This window comes from Glycine soja, chromosome 3 (genome assembly GCF_004193775.1).
Source record: "Glycine soja cultivar W05 chromosome 3, ASM419377v2, whole genome shotgun sequence".
In the NCBI taxonomy this organism is placed as follows: Eukaryota; Viridiplantae; Streptophyta; class Magnoliopsida; order Fabales; family Fabaceae; genus Glycine; species Glycine soja.
The window spans coordinates 6,839,909-6,860,263 of NC_041004.1; the positions used below are offsets into that span (position 1 = coordinate 6,839,909).

At 34.0% G+C, this 20,355-nt stretch overlaps 3 protein-coding genes across 3 annotated transcripts; all 3 read right to left on the reverse strand.

Annotated features, from left to right (window-relative positions):
* Positions 1-1,780: 1,780 nt before the first annotated feature.
* LOC114405390 lies at positions 1,781-3,216 on the reverse strand. The gene is made up of 2 exons (XM_028367955.1): positions 2,382-3,216; positions 1,781-2,305 (listed from the first exon to the last, which is right to left on the reverse strand). The coding sequence occupies exons 1-2, from the start codon at positions 2,751-2,753 to the stop codon at positions 1,781-1,783; spliced, it is 897 nt and encodes a 298-aa protein (XP_028223756.1). The 5' UTR covers positions 2,754-3,216.
* A 40-nt stretch (positions 3,217-3,256) lies between these two features.
* Positions 3,257-4,466, reverse strand: LOC114405391. The gene is made up of 2 exons (XM_028367956.1): positions 3,854-4,466; positions 3,257-3,775 (listed from the first exon to the last, which is right to left on the reverse strand). Exons 1-2 carry the CDS (start codon positions 4,376-4,378, stop codon positions 3,536-3,538), a joined length of 765 nt encoding a protein of 254 aa, XP_028223757.1. The 5' UTR covers positions 4,379-4,466; the 3' UTR covers positions 3,257-3,535.
* A 3,441-nt stretch (positions 4,467-7,907) lies between these two features.
* On the reverse strand, positions 7,908-13,776 carry LOC114404888 (disease resistance-like protein DSC1). The gene is made up of 7 exons (XM_028367622.1): positions 13,670-13,776; positions 13,221-13,432; positions 11,642-12,514; positions 11,361-11,569; positions 10,991-11,272; positions 9,651-10,897; positions 7,908-9,209 (listed from the first exon to the last, which is right to left on the reverse strand). The coding sequence occupies exons 1-7, from the start codon at positions 13,774-13,776 to the stop codon at positions 9,182-9,184; spliced, it is 2,958 nt and encodes a 985-aa protein (XP_028223423.1). The 3' UTR covers positions 7,908-9,181.
* Between the last annotated feature and the right edge of the window lie 6,579 nt (positions 13,777-20,355).

Here is a 20,355-nt window from a genome sequence, read left to right on the forward strand (position 1 = left end):
GTTTCTCGTAATCAAATACATAGTTATATTTCGAATGGTCATGACTTTTGAATTTCAAGAGTTCCGTTGTTGGTTATCGATTACAAACATCTGGTAATCGATTACAAGTTCAAAATTCAAATTCAAAATTCTTTTTAACAGCTATTTTTTAAATTTGTCTTCCAGTAATCGATTATACTGCCTGATAATCGATTACTAGAGCCTTGCATGTCTTGGAAACACTTTGTTTTGAGGCAAGACTTAATCTTAAGTTAATCTTAAAACAAGGCTTTGTTTGTTAAAACAATTTTGTATTAATCTTGAAGTAATGTTTATCCTTTGAAGTAACCTTGTTTGATTCTTCTTTGATATCATCAAAATCATTTATACATACATTCACACATATATATTAATCGAGTTAATACAATTTTTTTAAATATATTAAAATATGAATAATTTGATTGTTTATTTATTGATGTTTAATTTTGATAAATAATCTTAATAACATATAAATATAATACAACTGTTGGATTAATAAAAATCATATTTTATATCAAATTATCAAATGGACTTAATAATTATTTACTTACATCTCCTTTTATATATATATATATATATATATATATATATATATATATATATATATATATATATATATATATAAAGAGGTACAAAATATATGGATCCCAAACAATTACACCAAATATCTTTCTGCCAATACACCCATCAATCTTGGCTACACTACATTAATTGATAGACAATAATTAATAAGGGGTAATCGATGACAGAGACCGGCCTTAATTAATTACGAGCCGGCAAAACACCCACCAGTCTTAGATTACACAACACTAACCTTGTGTTTGGATGAGGAATTTAAAGATTTCTAGGAAATTCAAATTCACAGCATTTTGATTGCCTTGATTTAAATTCCTTTCATTTTGTAAATATTTTGTTTGGATAAGGCAATTCAATTTCTTGTATTTTAATTTACTTGTTTGGATAAAGTAATTCAATTTCAATGAAATTCAAATTTTAATTTTTAAATATTTATTTAAAAATTAAAATTTCAATATTGAATGAAAATAAACATGAGTCATTTTTTAAATAGTTAAATATTCAAAATAAATTTAATGTTATAAAATATATAATAATAAATTTTTTTAATACTTAATAATTAAATAATCAAAATAATTTTAATGCTAAACAATTTTGAATCTTATACAATATTTTTGTAGCAACACAAAAAAACTTGGATTAAACAATACTACAAAATTAAAAGATGAATGATATGTAATTCTTTATTCTTGTTTAAAAAATTAATTACCTAGTCTTGCAATAATTTTAAAAAACATATTAAAATTAAATAATTATGTAATTTAAGGACAATTATCTCGTACAAAATTCAAATTATATTAATTTCATTGTTCGTACGGGAAGAAAATTCAAATTGTTAATAACGCACCAACGCATAAACACGAATCAACACAAGCATTACAAGGTCCTAATTAATCAAGTTCCAAACAAAGATCTTAAACAAAAATTACAAGGTCCAAATTTTAAAAAAAAAACAACGTTCTTCATTCCATAATCTTCATTCATCATCAAGTGTAAAAGGTCGAACCTGAATAATTAACATCCAATGCTGCCATTTAGGGGAGAAGAAACAAGATAATATAAGTCACAAGAGGAAAGACAAATAACTATAGTGAAAATATGAGCTCAATTAAGCATAAAAAAAGACACAAATTTATAATTTGAAAATTGAAATTGGAAATGTAGACAAAAGGTTACTCACCAAGTTTCATTCTCCAAGATGTGTTAAAACATAATCTGTCTTTTGGTGAATTGGAAAGGCTTTCACAATAGCTAACTGCTTTGGATCGTCAGCTAACCATTTAATAGCTTTAGCCCATTGTTGTCTACTAAGATCTGGTATCAAAGCTGCCTCACGTAATACTTCTTGAATATCTTCATCATCAACTTTACCATCCATTTTTTCCACCATTCGGTTAAAAGAGTTCACCATTTTATCCAAAGAAGCTGTTATTCCTTCTTTTTCTCCCATCTTTCTCTTGTGAGGATGTGTGCCAGAAGAAGTCGAACATTGTCTTTTTCCTTTTGTATTAGAGCTTGGTTCTTCTAAATCTATGGCAGTAGCACCTAACCCCATGAATTCCACTTCATTTGTTTCTCTACTCATCGCTTCATCAGCATCCATAGCAGTTTCAGCTCCATGACCGGTGGCTCTATCTTTAGCACACAAATCCACTATATCATCCCAATTTTGAAGCACCTTGAATCGAAACGGTTTAGCCGATTTATGCGACTGGAAAACAAAGAAAAAGTCAAATCCAATCTACTTTGAATAACAAATAGCAACATATTAAAGAAAGAATACTTACAGTGCAATATTCATTCCAAGCATTTTCATTCTCAACTGTGATCATGTGCTTAGTGTCATCCCAATCAAATCCACTCTGGCCAAGGATGTCACTTACAATACCATACCATGATCTCCATAATTTGATACGATTTTTGACATTATCTGATGTGACATTAACATTGAAGCTTGTAGATAACACTGCGGCTGCAGCATTCAATGCTGACCTTTTCCAACCTCCGTCACCCTTGTTGCCCAAATTCCTTTGATCTCTAAGTACATCAGCCAATACACGTTCCATTTCCAAATTCCATGTAAAATAACTTCTTGTTTCCTCATTATTTTTTCCTAAAACTTTTCTTTTGTCCGTCATTTTTTCATTAGACGACTCCATTGAAGTTAATGTCACTTATTCAACCTGCACATAACAAATAGTAGATATGACCTACTTTATTCATTTGACTAGTTCACTGCACAATCATAGAAAATATTTCAAGCAAAGTTTTTATGCAATAGCAAAGTACATAAAAGTCTATCTTCAATAGAAAAGTACAATAGTAACAAAGCACACAAAGTTTGTCAGCAATAGCAAATTACATTTAAAAAGAACTATCCTTAAGCAAAGTTTCTCCTAACTTGATAGTTAGCAAACATATTCATAGCTAATGTATCTCGAAATCTTGTCCATTCCTCAGTAGCTTGAATAGTTGTGATATCATCTATGACATTATTTTGAACTTCTTCCCTTGATTGATGGACTAACTCTTCATCAACAACAGATAAAAATTCTAAGTCTTGAACTTCTAAAAGTTGATCAGTTTGTTGTTCGTCTCTTATGAAATTGTGTAACACAAAACAAGCATTGATAATTATTATTTGTGTCTTTATATAAAAAAATGAAGGAGTTCTTAATATACTCCATCTTTTTTTCAAGATCCCAAATGACCTTTCTATTGCATTTCGGGCACTTGCATGACGAAGATTAAATAACTCCTTGTAACTTTGAGGGGTGTTTCCAATCCACTCATTGAGATGATATCTAGTCCCTCGATATGGTGCTAAAAATCTTGGACCATTGGTATATCCCGCATCCACAAGAAAATACTTACCTACAATGTTTAAAATAACAAACATAGACTTAAACTAGACCAAAAAAAAAAAGAAAAAAAATTATTTCTAAGAAATATTACCCGTTGGAATTTCAAGTTTGTTTTGATGACGTAATGCATCTCGTAATACTCGAGAATCTCCTGCAGACCCTTCCCACCCAGGTAACACATAAATAAACCTTAAATCTGGACCACAAGCAGCTAACACATTTGTAGAGACATCACCCTTTCTATTACGATATCTAGGTCTCTCATCAGGAGAAACTGTAACCGGAATATGAGTCCCATCAAGTGCTCCAATACATCTCTACAAACAAGACAATTTTTTTAGATTTTAAGAAAATTTTATAATTAACTAATTTCTCCTAACAATTGATAAACTTACCTCAAACCATCTCCACTTGTTTGCTTCCGCACCTTCTAAAGTACAAGGTTGAAAGTTCAAATAGTCTTTGCTCACTTTCATTACCGCTCTCAAGACATCATTGAATTGCCTACTTATGGTTTCTTTAGATCTACAATAACTAAATTGCACTACCCTATATTTTAGGTTGTGAGCAAGGATATGTAAAAACATTGCTACTGCTTCAGTTGTTGGAACATTTCTTGTTCTTACTAATCCACCCTTTTCTTGTAAAATTCTACAAAGGTTAAAAAATGCATTTTTACTAAGCCTCAATTGTTCAATGCAATCTTTATTTGTTCCTCTATAAAGACGATTAAGGAAACTCTGATGTTCTAGTTCCCAATTACGGGTTGGTTCCTTAACAAAATAGTTATTATGATACCATGTCACTACACCAATGACCATATGAACAACACAAGCAGCAGCTAATAAGATTATCTTCTTATACTCTTCTCTTTTACGTTTTCTTGAAGTCATTGCAGTGTCAACTATGCTATGATCCATTTCTTCTCAATCCAAACTGCATGATAATGATATAAGATAATATGTGCATATATTATTTGGAGATTTAAAACAAATATCTAGGTAAAAGATGTAAAACAATGATACTAGTGCAATACAAAGATGATCAACTAAAAACAATGATACTATTAAATCATGTCTTGTTACTCTGCACTGATTCACCTTTGACCACCGTCTAATAATCCTATAGCAAAAATATCACTATCAGTAAAATTTATAAATGAATTAATAATTATATCAGATTAATTTTATAAAATTACTACTTTTGTAAAATAAATTAAGAAGACAATTATAATAAAACAGAGTTAGTAGTATAAAGGTGCACAGTATTTAATTAGTAGGAAAAGACAATTAAAAGAAAACAAAAATATTAATGTGATTAATTATGTAGTGATTAAAATAGAATAAGTGAATGTATAATTACTTATAGGTTATATAGAATTAGAAGGCAATTGACGGGGAGAAGAGTGAAGTAGGAGGTGAGGACAATACAATAGGGCAGCGAAGCATGTTAGATGTGTGTGTTTTTGGAAATTAAATCTTCAAACGGAACAACAATGGGGAGCAGTGCTTCTCATTCATCAAGGCTTCGTTATTCAACTATTTCTCCTTTTCTTCTACAGACATAATTGAGTGTTATTAATTTTTTAAAATACATATCACCTAGAGATTAATCAAACTCCCTCTCAATTCTGGAATACTTAATGATTCCTTCTTGTATAATTTTACGAAATAAAATATGATTATATTTCAAAAATAAAAACACACATTTACGCCTTTCAAAAATAAAAACGCTATTAAATGCTTCCTCTGTGTTGTGTTGCTGCAAGCTACATGTATGTTGTTGCATGGTTATTTATTATGTTCAACCTATTATCTATGTTGTTTCTATGTTTTGAACTGTTGTGCAGTTTTCCTGCTGTGTTACTACTCTTTTGTGCCAGAACTAAGTTGCATAGAGAAGTAATAAGAAATGTTTAACAGAAGAAATGCTTGTTCCAATGGGTGGTCGATACAATCTGAATCAAGACATTTAATGTTGTCTCAACATTGGAAACAGATACTCCCGAGTCAATGGAACTACTATTAATAGCTTCTAACCATACTCATAAAATGAGGCTAGAAACTAAATAAACCTTTTGAAACATAAAAATAAAAAATTTGCTCCCAAGGACTAAAACATAAAATTTATATGTATAGGGAATAAAATAAAAAGTTTGTACAAATACTGGAACAAAATAGTTAATTAAACCTTTTGAAAACTACAAGTGAAATGAATAAATCCTAAAACTTATCCTAATAATAGTAGTTTTATAAGGGTCCAAATAATCATTTGGTATTTTTGTTTTGAAAGTCACTAATAATTATAATTGTTTTAGAAAGTAGAAGGCACGCTCGGGCACGGAGGAAGAGAGACCATAGACGTCGTGCTCAGAACCAAGTTTGAAGAGAAAACGTTGATCCGATTCTGAATTTGCAAATTAGAATAGGAAGCATTTCTATGTCAAGAGACATTCATAACCATATTACTTAGGATTATGTGTGAAGGTGGGTGGGGTCTATCTGCAATTATAACTATGTAATGGAGGACTTTGAATAGAAGATTTTTTTTAATTAACTACTAAAAGAATTTTGAAGACTGGTGTACATTTTTTACTTTGATAGCTGATGCAGCACCATATGACATTGATAGGTATATTATTTTATTTTCCCTTTTGCTTATATATTTCTTTTTAACTCTATGTGCTCTTCTATGTGATTATTATATTCCTGAGTCTATGATGTACAAGTTGTATAGCAGAAATCTCTTTACTCAATAGTCAATCCTCATCCTCATCCTCAAGGGACAAAATATAAATAAGTTTTGGCATTTTCTATTAGTTTCCTCTAGACATATGCTATAGATATCATGCATTTTTGGTCACTATAAGAGCAGATAAGTCTAGAATTTTGTCTGATAGTGTATAACTAAATAATGTTTGTTTGATTCTGTTATAATATTTATTCTTCAAATGTTCTGTTCTATCAAATATCTATCATGGGAATGAAGTCATTTAAACAAGAAAGCAAATGTGTCTTCTTTTAACAGTAATGATGCCAATACCATGGGATATTTTGGTCAACTCAAGCTAATGTGGTTATGTTAGCTGCACTGAAAGCTTCTTTTATTCTCCCCGTCCAATGACTTTTTGACTACACCGGAGGAGTTTTCAAAAGATAATGATACAACTCCTGCCGTGAACGAAAATTAAAACCATTATATCTTGAAAAGACACCATGAATTTTTTAAACATTCCAGACAAAAGAAGCGCTTACAGGTTCTTTTTATGTTATCACTCTTTTTATGTTCAAAGATTTTTCAATTCATAATTTGAAAAACTAAATTCACTGCTGGAATCTTCTTACCAGGATGATGTGTACTCCATAATCACTGAGAAATGTAAAATGTATCCTAAGTGTACACTATGCATACTTAAACTTGACACTAAGGATTGTAACTGTTGTAATGAAGTTATACAAGATCCAACTCTAATTTCATCTGTCATTCACAAGTGCTCTAGAAAAATTTCCTTGTTTTTTTTTTGTTTTCTTTGTTGGATTTTTGGTATTCCTGTCACAATCTTACTTTTTCCAACTAACCTTCCCAATAGGAAGGGTTTCTGCAGTTACACTGAGAGACTGGGACTTCTCTTATATTGATTGTGTTAGCAGGTACTAAGTATCTGGGGTCTTCACTACAGAACAAACCCATGTTTCCCTTTCAAGACATATTTCAAAGCAGCATCCTTGAACCCCATCAACAAATAACCAAAATGCCAAATAAATCAATTCCCTTGAACCCCCAGAAAATCATACAGTTCAAGAAATTTAAATAGATTTGTTTCTCTATTTCTCCTTGATGCATATTCACAAACATATGGTGCTCACAATCTATCTCAACTCCAAATCCATTCAATTCACACCCACCAACATATCAAAATCACGGAAACAAAATAGAAAACGAAACATAAATAAAAAAATCAAGCAACCCTTATAACTACAAAAATGAAATCAAAATCAAACAAACATAAACTTTGAAAAAAGAAAAAAAAACAGAGATAACGAGGGAGAGAGGAACTTACCAGCGAGAGGAAGAAAAGCCACGGAGAGGGAGTGGTAACTCGTGACGCTGCTGAGAGGGAAAGAGAGAAAGCTTGTGATGGTGTGTGCTGAGAGGGAGAGAGAGCTCGTAGGGAGAGAGAGCTCGTCTGCAGTGTGCGATGAGATAGAGGGAGAGCGCGTGTGGTTTGTGCTGAGAGAGAAAGGGAATTTTAATTTCTTTGCTTTTTAATGAGAATTTCAAATTCTCTCAAATTAATATATTAAAATACTTTATAAAAATGACAGCATTTTAATTACTTTTAAAATACCCCATCCAAACATATTAGATTATTGAAAGGCAATTTAATATCTCTGTTAAAATACTTTACCTGATTAAATTTCCCCATCCAAACACAGGGTAATTTGCAAGAACAATTATACTATGTATTCATAGAAAAGCATGGGTAATATAGAATCTTCAATTATCTCCACAGGAAAACATCCTTTCAATAGGTTACTTCAATGCGGATTTTTCTTTAGAGATCATCGAAATACCATTTCAATATTTTGCCCCAGTTCCTCAAATACATTGCCACCCTTAGTCTCATTGACTTCAAAGAAAATATCTGAGACTTAAATTCTCCTCATATCTCCTCAAAATGTCATTTCCAATCTACAACACATCCTGAAAGCTTACCAAGTTTAGAGTCCTCTCATAAGCTCCTTTTGATTTAGAAGTTGAAATGCTTCCTCAAATTTCTTCTACATGTACTTAAACTTTTCTCTTCAACAACTATCTTTTTTCACTTCATTCTTTTCTTTTCTTTTCTTGAGGAAATGAATAGGAAAGGATGATACATGTCCCACTTCAGAGTAAAAAAATCTTGATTCTTGCTTGAACAATATGAAAATACTAAAAGACATTTACGCGTATGTCTTCTGACAAATTCACATTTCTAGTATAAAAAAAAACACAAAACCTTATCTAGCAGTATGCAGGCCACCCAATAAAATTGATTCCTCCCATTATATCATTTTCTCTACTTGTAACAGAATATAAATGTCAATAATAGTGCAGCCATATTTTAAATCTAGTGTTGTCCATATTGATCTTCTGGAAGGGCAGTGATCTAACTGTTAGTGCTAGAATATACATATTATGTCTTCTTATAACCGTGAAAATGACTTTTTAGCAAACACAAAAGTAAGAAAATGTGACTTTTTTTAATGGATGATGGTCCACTTTTGCTTCCCAACATTGAAAATAAGAAAATGATAAGATTAAAAATGCAATCACAATCATTACAAATGAAATTTACTTTTGTTATCCAAAAACTATTATATACAACCCATTATATTCTATCCTCTGCCAGCTGCAACAGAGAAGCAAGAGAGAATAAAATAAAAAAAGTGACTATCATGCCAAATCAGATCTGTGAATGTTTCAATATATCAGCAAGAATATACATAGATAGGAAAATGATATAATGACAAATGCTAGAAATCAAAAGACAGAGAACTAGTGCAGCTATTGCAAGGAAAGTATAAAAAGACATACACAAGATTCCTGATACATGCATTTTGTAAAATTGAACTTGCAAAAGCTCGGCTTTGTATCTTCAGGCATGTCCAATTAATTTACTTCCTCTCTCTGTACTCCTTCTGCCCATATTCCATTTCCACATTAGTACACAACCTCAACTGCTAGAGGTTATCATGTTCTCTGATCACCCTGCAAAAGAAATGGACTTTTCTTGTATCAGATTTGTTTTTTGAGGAACAACTAAAGGTATCACAACTATCAACATGAAAATGAGATAAGTGCAGAAGGAGTGCAGAGGGGGGGATGAATCAGTGAGTACTCTCACATCATTTGTATTAAGAAGACGAGTTAATAAAAAGAAAAGTCTACAACAATTAAGAGACAAGATAAATCAAATAGAACATTGTACATTTTACATCATATAACTATAACAATCAATGACATCTTGCACGACACGTCAAAATAGTTTTTCAATTATGATTGGTCTTTCATGATAACTACACTGCAACACATGAAAGTATAACAAAAATATAAGGCATTATATTAAATTTTTGTTTTCATTTTTCAGAAAGAACTTTTATACCCGAGCCTGAAAGTTCTTTTCACTACTTTCAATAACCAACAATTCACCTTTTCCTTTTCTTTGGAGTTCGCTTCAACACCGGCCTAAAACCTTGGTCGCACAGTTCCATTTGTTGAACAAAATTGTGATATACTGAGGTGTTTATTGGGCTGACCCCAAACCCTTTTAACGCCTCCCACCGTTCACCATCTGTAAGCCATGATACTTTGATTTTAAACTTTGCCAGACTTTTAAGTCTGTTGTTCAGGTAGCAAGAACATCGTTTGTCATACAACACACAAACATGGTCCGAATAAATCATAGAATATGGCCCAGAAGTTTGTATTTCAACACTGTCCCTTTTACATTCATTCTCACCATTACTGATAGAGATGCTAAATTGCAATGCAGGATCCAAAAACTCCTCCGTGTCCTTGTCCAGAATGAAGCAGAAAATGAAACCCAAATGAGCAGGTGGAGCAGAAGAGAGATCAATAATTACATAATCCTTTCTAGTCTTATATGCCAACCACTCTGGAACATTGCTTCCTGGATACATGTACACTGCTTGATAAGAATCATGGAGATCCTTGTAATCATTGTAATTTTCCACATGATCAAGTATTGGTGCTGATAAATGTTGGTATGCAAATTTCATTACATTGATTTGCGCATTTAACTCAATAGCCATCAGAGAAAATTCATCCAACTTTAAGCAATTCCAAAACTCAACTCGTTTCCTGTTTTCCTCAAATTGTTCAACTGCCGTGGAAGGGAACAATACAGTCTCCAGTGATTCACACTCATCAGCATGTAGAGTTTCAAGGGATGGGGGAAGCTTCGGTAGAATGCAGAGATTGCTGCAACAACTCAAGTCAAGATATCGCAGTCTTGTAAGATTATTGATGCATGTTGGCAAGCTTTCAATGTCACTACGTATTAGATGTAGCATTTCTAACTTTCGTAGACTTCCAAAAGACAAGGGCAATGAACTGATGAGAATGCCGGTTAAATCTAGTTCAACCACATTCTCGGCTGTCACTGAGAATTCCCTTAGTTCTTCACAGTCACTGAGGTTGAGATAAAGTAGGGAGCTTAAATGACCATCATCACTTGAAAATTTGATGAGGGAACTGCATCCACTAAGGTCCAATTTCTCAAGCTTGTGTAGAGAGAAAATAGATGGATGCACACTAGTCAACCCACTGGAACAACTAACATCCAGTACCTTGAGATTTGTGGATTTTGAGAAGTCTGGAAGCTCATTCAGCAATACACACCAACGGAATTTAACATTCTTTAAATTCACCAGATTCTGCAACAAAATAAGAGATGACGCGTCAGATTAAGTTGTTAATTAAGCTTTGCTGAATTGAGAGACATATGTAAAAGGAAGAAACATATTTACTTTCACTTCATGCCATAATTTTTCCACTCTGCTACATGACAAGTCTAATATAACAAGCTTCTCAGCAGAAAATTGCTCTGGCAAGCATGTCAAAGGGTAATGCATCCAATGAAGATATCTTAACTCATTTGGCAAAGATTGAAGCCCTTGTGGAAGAGAAGGAGAATTATTACCAAAATCCAAAAATTGTAGATTGCTCATCCTAACAAATGCATCAGGACGTAACTTCAGATTCTTCAATGTTGACAAAGGTGTTGTTATGCTTCTAATTGCCTTAGTCCCCTGTCATCAAAGTAGAAGAGAAATTTACACATAATTAAAAGCTGCATTTCCTCCAAATAATTCAAACATAGCTAAAAACCATATTTACCTTGTCATTTTTCGAAACATCATAGATCTCAATAGGATCCCATAATCGACTGCGATTTCCAAGGTCATTAGATTCTTGGCAAACAATCTCCCATGCCATTTCTTGTATAGTATCATGCATAGATACAACATTATCTTCAGAAATAGTTATAAGAGATTTTTCTTTCAGCCTTTCTAACCCAACAACCACTGCATTATGACTTCCACAATCTCCCAATAATATGTTTATAGAATCCACTTTCATATTAAAATTCTCTGTCATATTTGCTCTACGGCAGAAACATGCAAGATCTAAAAGAATCTCTTGTTCTTCATGGTGTAGATCGTCAAAACTAAGTTTCACAAAATCATGAACATTGTTACTCTTGATTCCTTTAAGCTTTTCTAGTTGACTTTTCCATACCTCCTTATCTTTTCCACAAAGAAGATGAGCCAATATTTTAAGAACTAATGGAATGCCCTTGGCATAATCAACCACCCTCTTTGATAGCTCGTAAAACTCCATTTCAAGATCACCTTGGTTAAAGGCATTCAACTTAAAAAGCTGAAATGCTTCACAGGAACTCAATCCACCAACATGGTATATTTCAGGAACTTTGTTGGCTATAAGAACTTTTATATCTCTAGTTGTTATAATAATTCTACTACCTAACCCATACCAGTCTGGAGTTCCAAATAATTCTTCCAGCTGCTCTGAATCATTCACATCATCAAGAACAATAAGCACCTTCTTTTGGCCAATCATTTTCTTAATAGAACTGGACAATCCTTTTTGTGTTTTAATATTCACATATTTGTGTAATATTGAAGCAAATAGTTTTTCTTTTAAAGAAATTACTCCAAGTCTTCTTATTTCTTCCTTTACATTTGCAAAAAAACAACAACTTTCATATTCCAGATATAATTTGCTAAACACTTCCTGTGCAATGGTTGTCTTACCAATACCGCCCACACCCCAAATTCCGATAACACAGACATCTTTTGACTCTTGTTTTAACAAAGATTCTAAATGTGCAACTTGTTTGTCAATGCCAACCAGCCCTTTTGAATCTACTGTATGATTTCTCAACGTCATCAGCACAAGATTGATGATTTCTTGAAGTAGCTCAACATCATTCCTATCAAAAAAATAGAATGTATGAAATTCAATGACAACTTAGATCGCTTGTTAATACCCATATGCAGTTACCCCTCTCCTATTCCTTCCTACTTAGTGGGGATTACTTAACAGGGTCATATGCGCCCCAAAAAAAAAACAGGGTGGCCTTGTATGATTCTAGAAGTCTATCCAAAAAATATATCCATTAAAAATTGAAATATACTGAATTGTATTAATTGGGCCTAAGTTAACAATTACTAAATTCAATGGACTAACATAGTTTATAGCATGCTTGTCCCGTCTAAATCAGCAAGAGCCAGTTATGTCATATATGATGAAGAAGCAACTAGTAAACATACACTATTGTAAAGTCAATTTAGATAGTAAAGGTCATGTCTTCCTTCTATTTAAAAAACCAGCATATAATAATAGTAGGCTTAAATATATTTTTGGTCCCTGATAAATACGTGTTTTTTACGTTTGGTCCCTGATAAATTTTTCCTTTGAATCGGGTCTCTAATATTTGAAATTTTTTGTCTCAACTCCCTGCTATTAGTTGGGATCCGTTATTTGCTTACGTGGCTGTTAACGGGCCATGTAGATATGCCACGTGAGGTGCCATGTGTACTCGTTGCCTAAGTAGGATTACATGTGTCACTGCCACCTCATCAATAACTTCTACCACCTCCTCTGTGATTGCGGTTCCATTCACCACCACTCCCCCTCCGACACCAACCAATCCTCCTCCACTTGCCTATGCACATGCAGTCAAAACCAACTCAAAAGTTTCCCCATCAGATGACACCCCTGATTGCTTCATCTGCTGGAAAACCAATAAACCACCACACCTTAAACCATTACTCGTGTACCCACCAAGCATCAAATGCCATGAAGCAATGTTTTTGTCCAACATTTGATCAAACACTCGGCATGCATTCTTCACACTACCACATTTACAGTACATCCCAATCAATCTATTGCTCACACAAATTCAAGAGTGCGAGATCAACATGATAATCAGCAGCAACATCTTGATCCATGAGTTCCAATACTTGATCGAGGTTACCCTCTTCACACAGGGCCACCAAGTCCACATTCAAGTGGTTTTGTTTTGATAGTCGAGCTTCAATTTTCGTTCATTGGGATGTTTCTCCTTACATAAAGGAGAAATTTTATGAGTGGAACGGCTGCTGGTGTTGTCATTTCAACACCTGCTAGCATCGAGAACCGCATAGGTACAAAAAGGAATGGAGGAAGAGGAATGGGTGAAGATTGCACGTGGAATGGAAGTCATTGATGTGTGGAGTTTGAGCTCCATGCTTTCTGCTCTGCTAGTGTTCCAGTAGCTATTGCTAATAAAATATCCGATTTATCCCTCCCAACACTATTGATTGTGAAAGTAAATCTATGAGAAGTGAGAGAAAAGAAATGGTGATTGCATCAAGTGCTTGACCCAGTTCATGATGATAGTGACCCTATGGCTGCCATCGCGGAGCTTGCTTTCTAGTGCGTTGCGGTGGATAAGGACAACCGACCGAACGTGAGGGAGGTGGTGGAGGAGCTGAAGTGAGTGTTGTGACACCCTCTACCCCTCACATATATATACTAATAAAGGAATAAAAATTCAAATATTAATTAAAAGTATTTTTAAAAAAATTTAAATAAAAGTCTTTCAAAGGGGTAAAAGACTCACATTCACTTTCTTCTACATCATATTCAAACTTATCCAAATAAATAATAAAGTCATCTCGGCTCAAACAAGGTTGTCTAGGACTTCATACAATTAATATAAAATCCTATACCCCAATGTCACATCCTATCAGAGCGTTGTGTCCCGACATCTTTCAGCACAAGGTTCCTTAAAGCAATTCACCTAGTCATTTGGTCCCCCGAACACAAAGTTCAAGATCATCACAGGATCCAAACACAAACAACACCCAGGGAGTGAGTTATCACATTTCTAACTAATAGAGAGAAACAAGATAACATATAGGTATAAATATCATATAAACAAAATGCAACTTACTTAAGCATCATTCACGTTATTTCACCACTTTGTCGCACAACATTACATCGCAACACCACACGTCTCATTCGTTTTCACAACATTCACGTATTCAAGGATCAACACACAATATCACCAAGTCAATCAATATCGATCAATACACAAGTGTTATGCAACATATATACTAAGACTCAATCTTATATGCAATGTGGTGTCATGTTAGTGAAAAACCTCGTTGGCGCCTAGGAGTACATGACAAGACAAACCACACACTAGCAAGTCAGGCCAGTCTCACTAGGTAAGATCATAGGGAGACTAGTCAGGGTCACAGTATTTTGCGAGAATGCTCCAACCATATGGGATCAATATAGGCTTAAAGGAGCACTCAAACCGGGTGACCCCCAAGGCCTACGCTCCGAAGAGTACGTCAGGGACTCTCCCTACTGATTCAGGTCCAACCTAAAAAATATTTTTTGTACACAGACTCTATCCATGAACTGTACAAAATACACGACTCCTCAATTATTCTCAAAATATTTTTAACTCGTCACCCTTAAAGGGTCTTAGCATTAACTTGTCGCCCTTAAAAGGACTTAACATTAACTCATCGTCCTTAAAGGGACTTAACATTAACTTGTCGCCTTTAAAGGGACTTAGCATTAACTCGTCGCCCTTAAAGGGACTTATGATTGTATGATTGTACAATTCATAGTTCACAACTCAATGCACACAACATCTCAATGCACATATATATCTCAATCATATACATACTCAATTTATCACATACATTCGATCTCAATCATAATGGTATAATCTCAATTTAACACGTTATCACACCTCAAGAATCATATACACTTTACCTATGAACTATGCAATACACACAACTACTCAATTGTTTTCAAAATAATTTTAACTCATCGGGTTCTCATAGTGGATCTCATCACAATACTCGTCGCCCTTAAAGGGTCTTACAATTGTGTGATTGCACAGTTCATAGCTCACAACTCAATACACACATCTCGATACACATTTATTTCATCATTCATCACAGGTTCAATTTATTACATACTCACAATTTGAACCACTATTTCACTATTTCAATATAACAATTTTTACAAAAGGTTTATCACAACTGATAATCCCTTAAATAATTTCACACAGTTATACCAAAATCAATTAATCAAAATAATGGGTTAAAACACAAAAACATCAAGAACATCAATTGGTACATAAAACACAAAAATATTGTATTTATAATCATAAGGAAAAGTTATAATTCAAAAAACATCCCAAAATAAACCCCAATTTAATCCTCTAAGGATCTCTACACATGTTCTCACTAATCTCCAATTCTGAATAATTCATCCCTTACCTCTAAACGGACTCACGTGTCTTCCGACAGTGATAGCAGCATCTCTAGCGGTTCCCTGAGATTCCTCCAATTTTTCCTCCGACTGCTCCGATAGAGTTCCCAAACGTCAGAGAGACAGAGAAGGGATTGAAGCCTCCATTTTTACTGTCTTCGTGAGATTTCTTTTTCTCTCTCCATGAATATTATCTCGCAAATCCCAACGGTTAACAAAACCGGAATCATAATTTTACTGAGACAATTCTAGGTTTCTACGGAAAAAGAGAAAACTACGGTGCGAATGTTATTTCGCTTAGCTCTGACATGTTTTGACAATTCCCAACGGTGAAAATGCTAGGAATTGGGTTACAAACGTGGTGCTCAAATTTCACGACAATCCAACGGTGAATGATCTCGAATGATTTTACTGAATAGATGCTTTGGTTGTTTAGGGATCAGATTGAACCCTCACTCATATATAGAGCAACATCAAACAGGACGAGCAGTTTAATATAAGGAAGAAGCAATCTCATAGAAATTATCACAAACAGTACAAAAGTGTGACCTCATGGCATGGAATACATATATATTTATAATAGATAACCATTAATTTCACCTCTATATAAATTTAAAATAGAGCAGTGCACAATCAGGGTAACGTTAATGCGCCAAATACTATTTGTTTTCCTTTCAAATTGGATTCTTCTTTTAACATGTATTCCTTTGATTTTTCCCCCTTAGTAATGATAGAGACAAAAGAAAGGACAAATCAACTAGCTTAGAAAAAATAAACTTTATTTAACATGTTCAAGTTAGTGCGTGTTTGGGAGAATTTTCATTATGGATGTCTCTCCCTAATACCACGTCTATTGGGTTGTTTTGCACCGAAGCAGCCATTTGTCGATTCTGTGAAACGTGGAGAGAGAAGCTATAGACATGTTTCAAAATTGTATTCAAACATGCACTTAGTAATTAGCCTACCAGATCCTTCTGGATTAGCAAGTTTTCAGATTAAGCCTTCATCTTGATCCATCTAAATCACAATCAATGACAAAAAAATATATATTCTTTACAGACAAAGCGAGCAAGAAATCTTCCTACTTGATCACTGTCTGATGCTTTCAAGAAAACGAATGTCTGATGAAGATAACTGTAAAGAAGTTGCAGATTTGGAAAGATTTTGTTGAATCGATGCTTTGGCCGGTTAGGAATATTCAGACTGAACACTTGCTCGTATATTTTAGAGCAACATCCAACTGGAAAGCAGTTTAAAATAAGGAAGAAGCAATCTCATTGAAAGTATCACTAACAATCCAAAAGTGTCACCTCGCTCATTCTTATATTAGATAAACGTTAGTGTCACCTCTATATAAATATATAAGATAAAAGGCAGTTCATAATCAACATGACGTTAATTTCCAAACACTATTTGCTGTCCTTTCCCATTGGTTCTTTGCTTTGATTTTTTTCTCCTTTAGTAATGCTAGTGTTGCAACTTTATTTTGTTGTGTTAAAGAGATTTTATTCTTCCCTTAGTTGCTGATGAGGACTGGTGCAAAATTATATTCTGATACAAACGGCACTTTTCTTTCTTCATCTCTTTCTCCTTTCTTTCTTCAATCAACTAACATATAATTGAGAACATCATGATGTTGGTATACCATGATGGTTTTATTTTTATTGGGAACACAAATTAATATGGTCGCCAGACTTCATGATTATGATATGAAAATATAGCGATAAACTAATAAGACAATCAAACTATGAGCTAGAGAAATGATTTTGTATTTTCAAATCATATTAGTAATGTTAGTATGAAACAAATAGTATTTGGCTCTTCTCTTTTTTTTATCCAGTTTTCAATTCTCTGTTTTTATTTTCGCTGCATATTTTTTCTCTTTTTCCTTCAGTTTTATTTTTTTCTATTCACTTTTCCTTTTACTTTAATTCTGATCGCCGTTTTTTACAATTATTCTCCTTTTTCTCTCTATATTTATCGTTGTTCTTCTTGTAATTGGGTGGCTTTGATCGTTTCTGTCAGTGCTGTTGTTATTATCAAACTTTGTGCATATGTTATGAGACTTTGGTCTATATAAACACACGCACACACGCACACACTAGGCCGACCTTAGTGAGTAGTGCGTAGATTGTTATTTCTGGTGTCTGAAATAACTAAGATGTCAGATTGTTATTTCTGGTATTTTGAAGAAGCAAACTCCTTTTTAGGGGGAAACCTTGAGTTTGTTGAAGTTTGTACACAAATCTGACCTAAAAGACCAGATTATATTCAGAATTTAGTGTATTTATTTCTTCAGAGTCTGACCTATCAGATGCCCTCAATGAGAATGAAATGGACTCATAATTGGAAGGATTGGAGAAGCAAATGATGGAGCATATATTTGCAAGTCAAATGAAGACATACAGATTAATATTGTCATCATTGTGGTAATAATGAAGAGACTCTTATTCATGTTTTGAGAGACTGCTCCCTTGCTTCCTTTGTTTGGTCTAATTTGATTTCATCTAATGAGAGAAGTAATTTTTTTGGGTTTCACTTTCTGGAGTGGGTGAGTTATAATCTCCAGATGGATGTGGGAGGGAAAAGAGATGGTAATTGCAGTGCATTTTGGGATCAAAATTGTTATTTTATGTGGTTGTGGAGAAACAAGCATGAGCACAAAGATGATTTCATTAGACCTTTGAAGCCTTGGGAAGTCATTTTGAAGGCTTGTGATGAGTATTCTAATGGTGTTGTTGTTCATGTCATGGCTTCAGGGAATACTAGTTCGGAAGTTATGATTGGTTAGAAGCCACCGTTGGTATCTTGGGTGGCAGTCAACACCGATGGTGCTGCTAGAGGGCAAGGCAGGTGGGCAACTAGTGGTGGTCCTATCAGGGTTAATGATGGCCGTTGGATTTGTGGTTTTGCTAAGAAAATTGGCAGTACCACAGCCTATGTTGCTGAGTTGTGGGAAGTTTCAGAATGGCTCAGATTAGCTCATTCCAGGGGTGTGAAGTTCATTAATTGAGATGCAAAATTCCCAGGTGATTATTAAGTGTCTTTAAGGTGATGCTGTTGGGAGTGCTTCTGGTTTGAGAATCATTGCGGAGATTCAGCGTTTGATGTTGTTGTTTGAGTGAATTTGGGTTTGTCATGTTTATCTCGAGGCGAATTTGTGTGCGGATGCATTGGCAAACATGGCGTTTGAGTTAGAGAGTGAGTTTTTGATGATGGAGCATCCTCCTGCTTGTTTGCAGGCCTTGTTTTTTTGCTGATTTAGTTGGAGTTGCTACTTGTTATTTTATTGTAGTTTCATTTTTGGGCCTTTTAGGCACAGTCTAATATCAAAAAAAAAAAAGAGCGAGAGAAAGAGACTGAGTAGATTAAACAGAAAGTTGAAAATGAGGTAAAGAATTTTAAATATTTTAATTGAAATTGTTTTATTTTCAAAATTATGTGTTTGAATAAAGAAATTAAATATCTTTAGGGGTTGGAGCCCAAATCACATCCGAAGGAAGGTGATAGCTGTACATACACGACTCAGCTGGAACATACCAACTCTCCATACCGCCACTGGAAACCGATGGAGACTATACGTCTTCTTCGTTGGAGAAGTTGTTCTGCATGTCCTCCGACAACAAAAGCCAATGATATGATGGGTTGTTGAATAATGCAGCAATCATGAACACCATGCTCGCAACGAGGAGCCTCCCGGCGACGAGATCGTCGACAATCTGCCTAAGAACCATAGTGGAGGAAGGTGACGGACATGGAGAGGATATTGAAGCGGCCATGGAAAATGATGGTAGCGACAGTGGCACGGCGGGAGTAAAAGAAGGTTGACAGAGAGTGACGTTGGCGACGGTTCCAAACCGGTTAAAACGCACAGGCCAGTGTTCTTTCAATGGCTAAAGTGGGCTATGAGAGAGAAAGGTACAAGAGAATTTCAATTTGTTACATTTTAGAAGGAAATTAAAATTTCATATTTTTAGTTATTCAAAATTTTGTTTTAAAATTTGAAAATTTAGATTTTTATATAAAAAAACATTCAAACAATGAATTTTAGAATAAAAAATTTAAATTCTCTGATAAATTATTCTTCTCAGTTAAATTTTTCTATCCAAATGCACTCAGGAATTCATGAAGCAAAAGGCTTCCATGTCTAGTTGCAAAAAGTTCTAGTCATTCAAGAACCACTTTGCCACATGTCCCTAAGCCATTGGATGCCCAGTCAACCAATTTTGAAGATGATACTTCTAACCAACTTAATTAAGAAGGCACTCGATAAGTTTGAATTCCCTGATTTTGATGGGAATGATCTCATTGGTTTGTTGGCTAGAGCTGAGAAACTTTTTGAAATTTAAAATATCAAACCAAAATTAAAGGTGTCACTTCACTGGCTTTTGTTTGTGTGGAGGATTCTTTTGTACATTGGTTTAGAACCATTAGGTATTTAAGGAAGAGATTACAAGAGAGATAAATTGGGAGACTTTGGGATATTTTATGGATTGGTAGTGTGATGTTATTAGGAGAAAGGTAAGAA

Excerpts from the sequence above, each read along its gene's own strand:
- LOC114405390 (XM_028367955.1), bottom strand. The coding sequence starts at position 2,753 with ATGGAGTCGTCTAATGAAAAAATGACGGACAAAAGAAAAGTTTTAGGA. Across the intron at positions 2,306-2,381 it reads CTTGGAATGAATATTGCACT|TCGCATAAATCGGCTAAACC; the intron begins GTAAGTATTCTT and ends TTTGTTTTCCAG.
- LOC114405391 (XM_028367956.1), bottom strand. The coding sequence starts at position 4,378 with ATGGATCATAGCATAGTTGACACTGCAATGACTTCAAGAAAACGTAAA. Across the intron at positions 3,776-3,853 it reads ACAAGTGGAGATGGTTTGAG|AGATGTATTGGAGCACTTGA; the intron begins GTAAGTTTATCA and ends TCTTGTTTGTAG.
- LOC114404888 (XM_028367622.1), bottom strand. The coding sequence starts at position 13,776 with ATGGAGCTCAAACTCCACACATCAATGACTTCCATTCCACGTGCAATC. Across the intron at positions 13,433-13,669 it reads GCGGTTCTCGATGCTAGCAG|ATTGATTGGGATGTACTGTA; the intron begins GTGTTGAAATGA and ends TGTGAGCAATAG. Across the intron at positions 12,515-13,220 it reads TGAGTTGGTTTTGACTGCAT|TTGTCATTGAATTTCATACA; the intron begins GTGCATAGGCAA and ends AAGCGATCTAAG.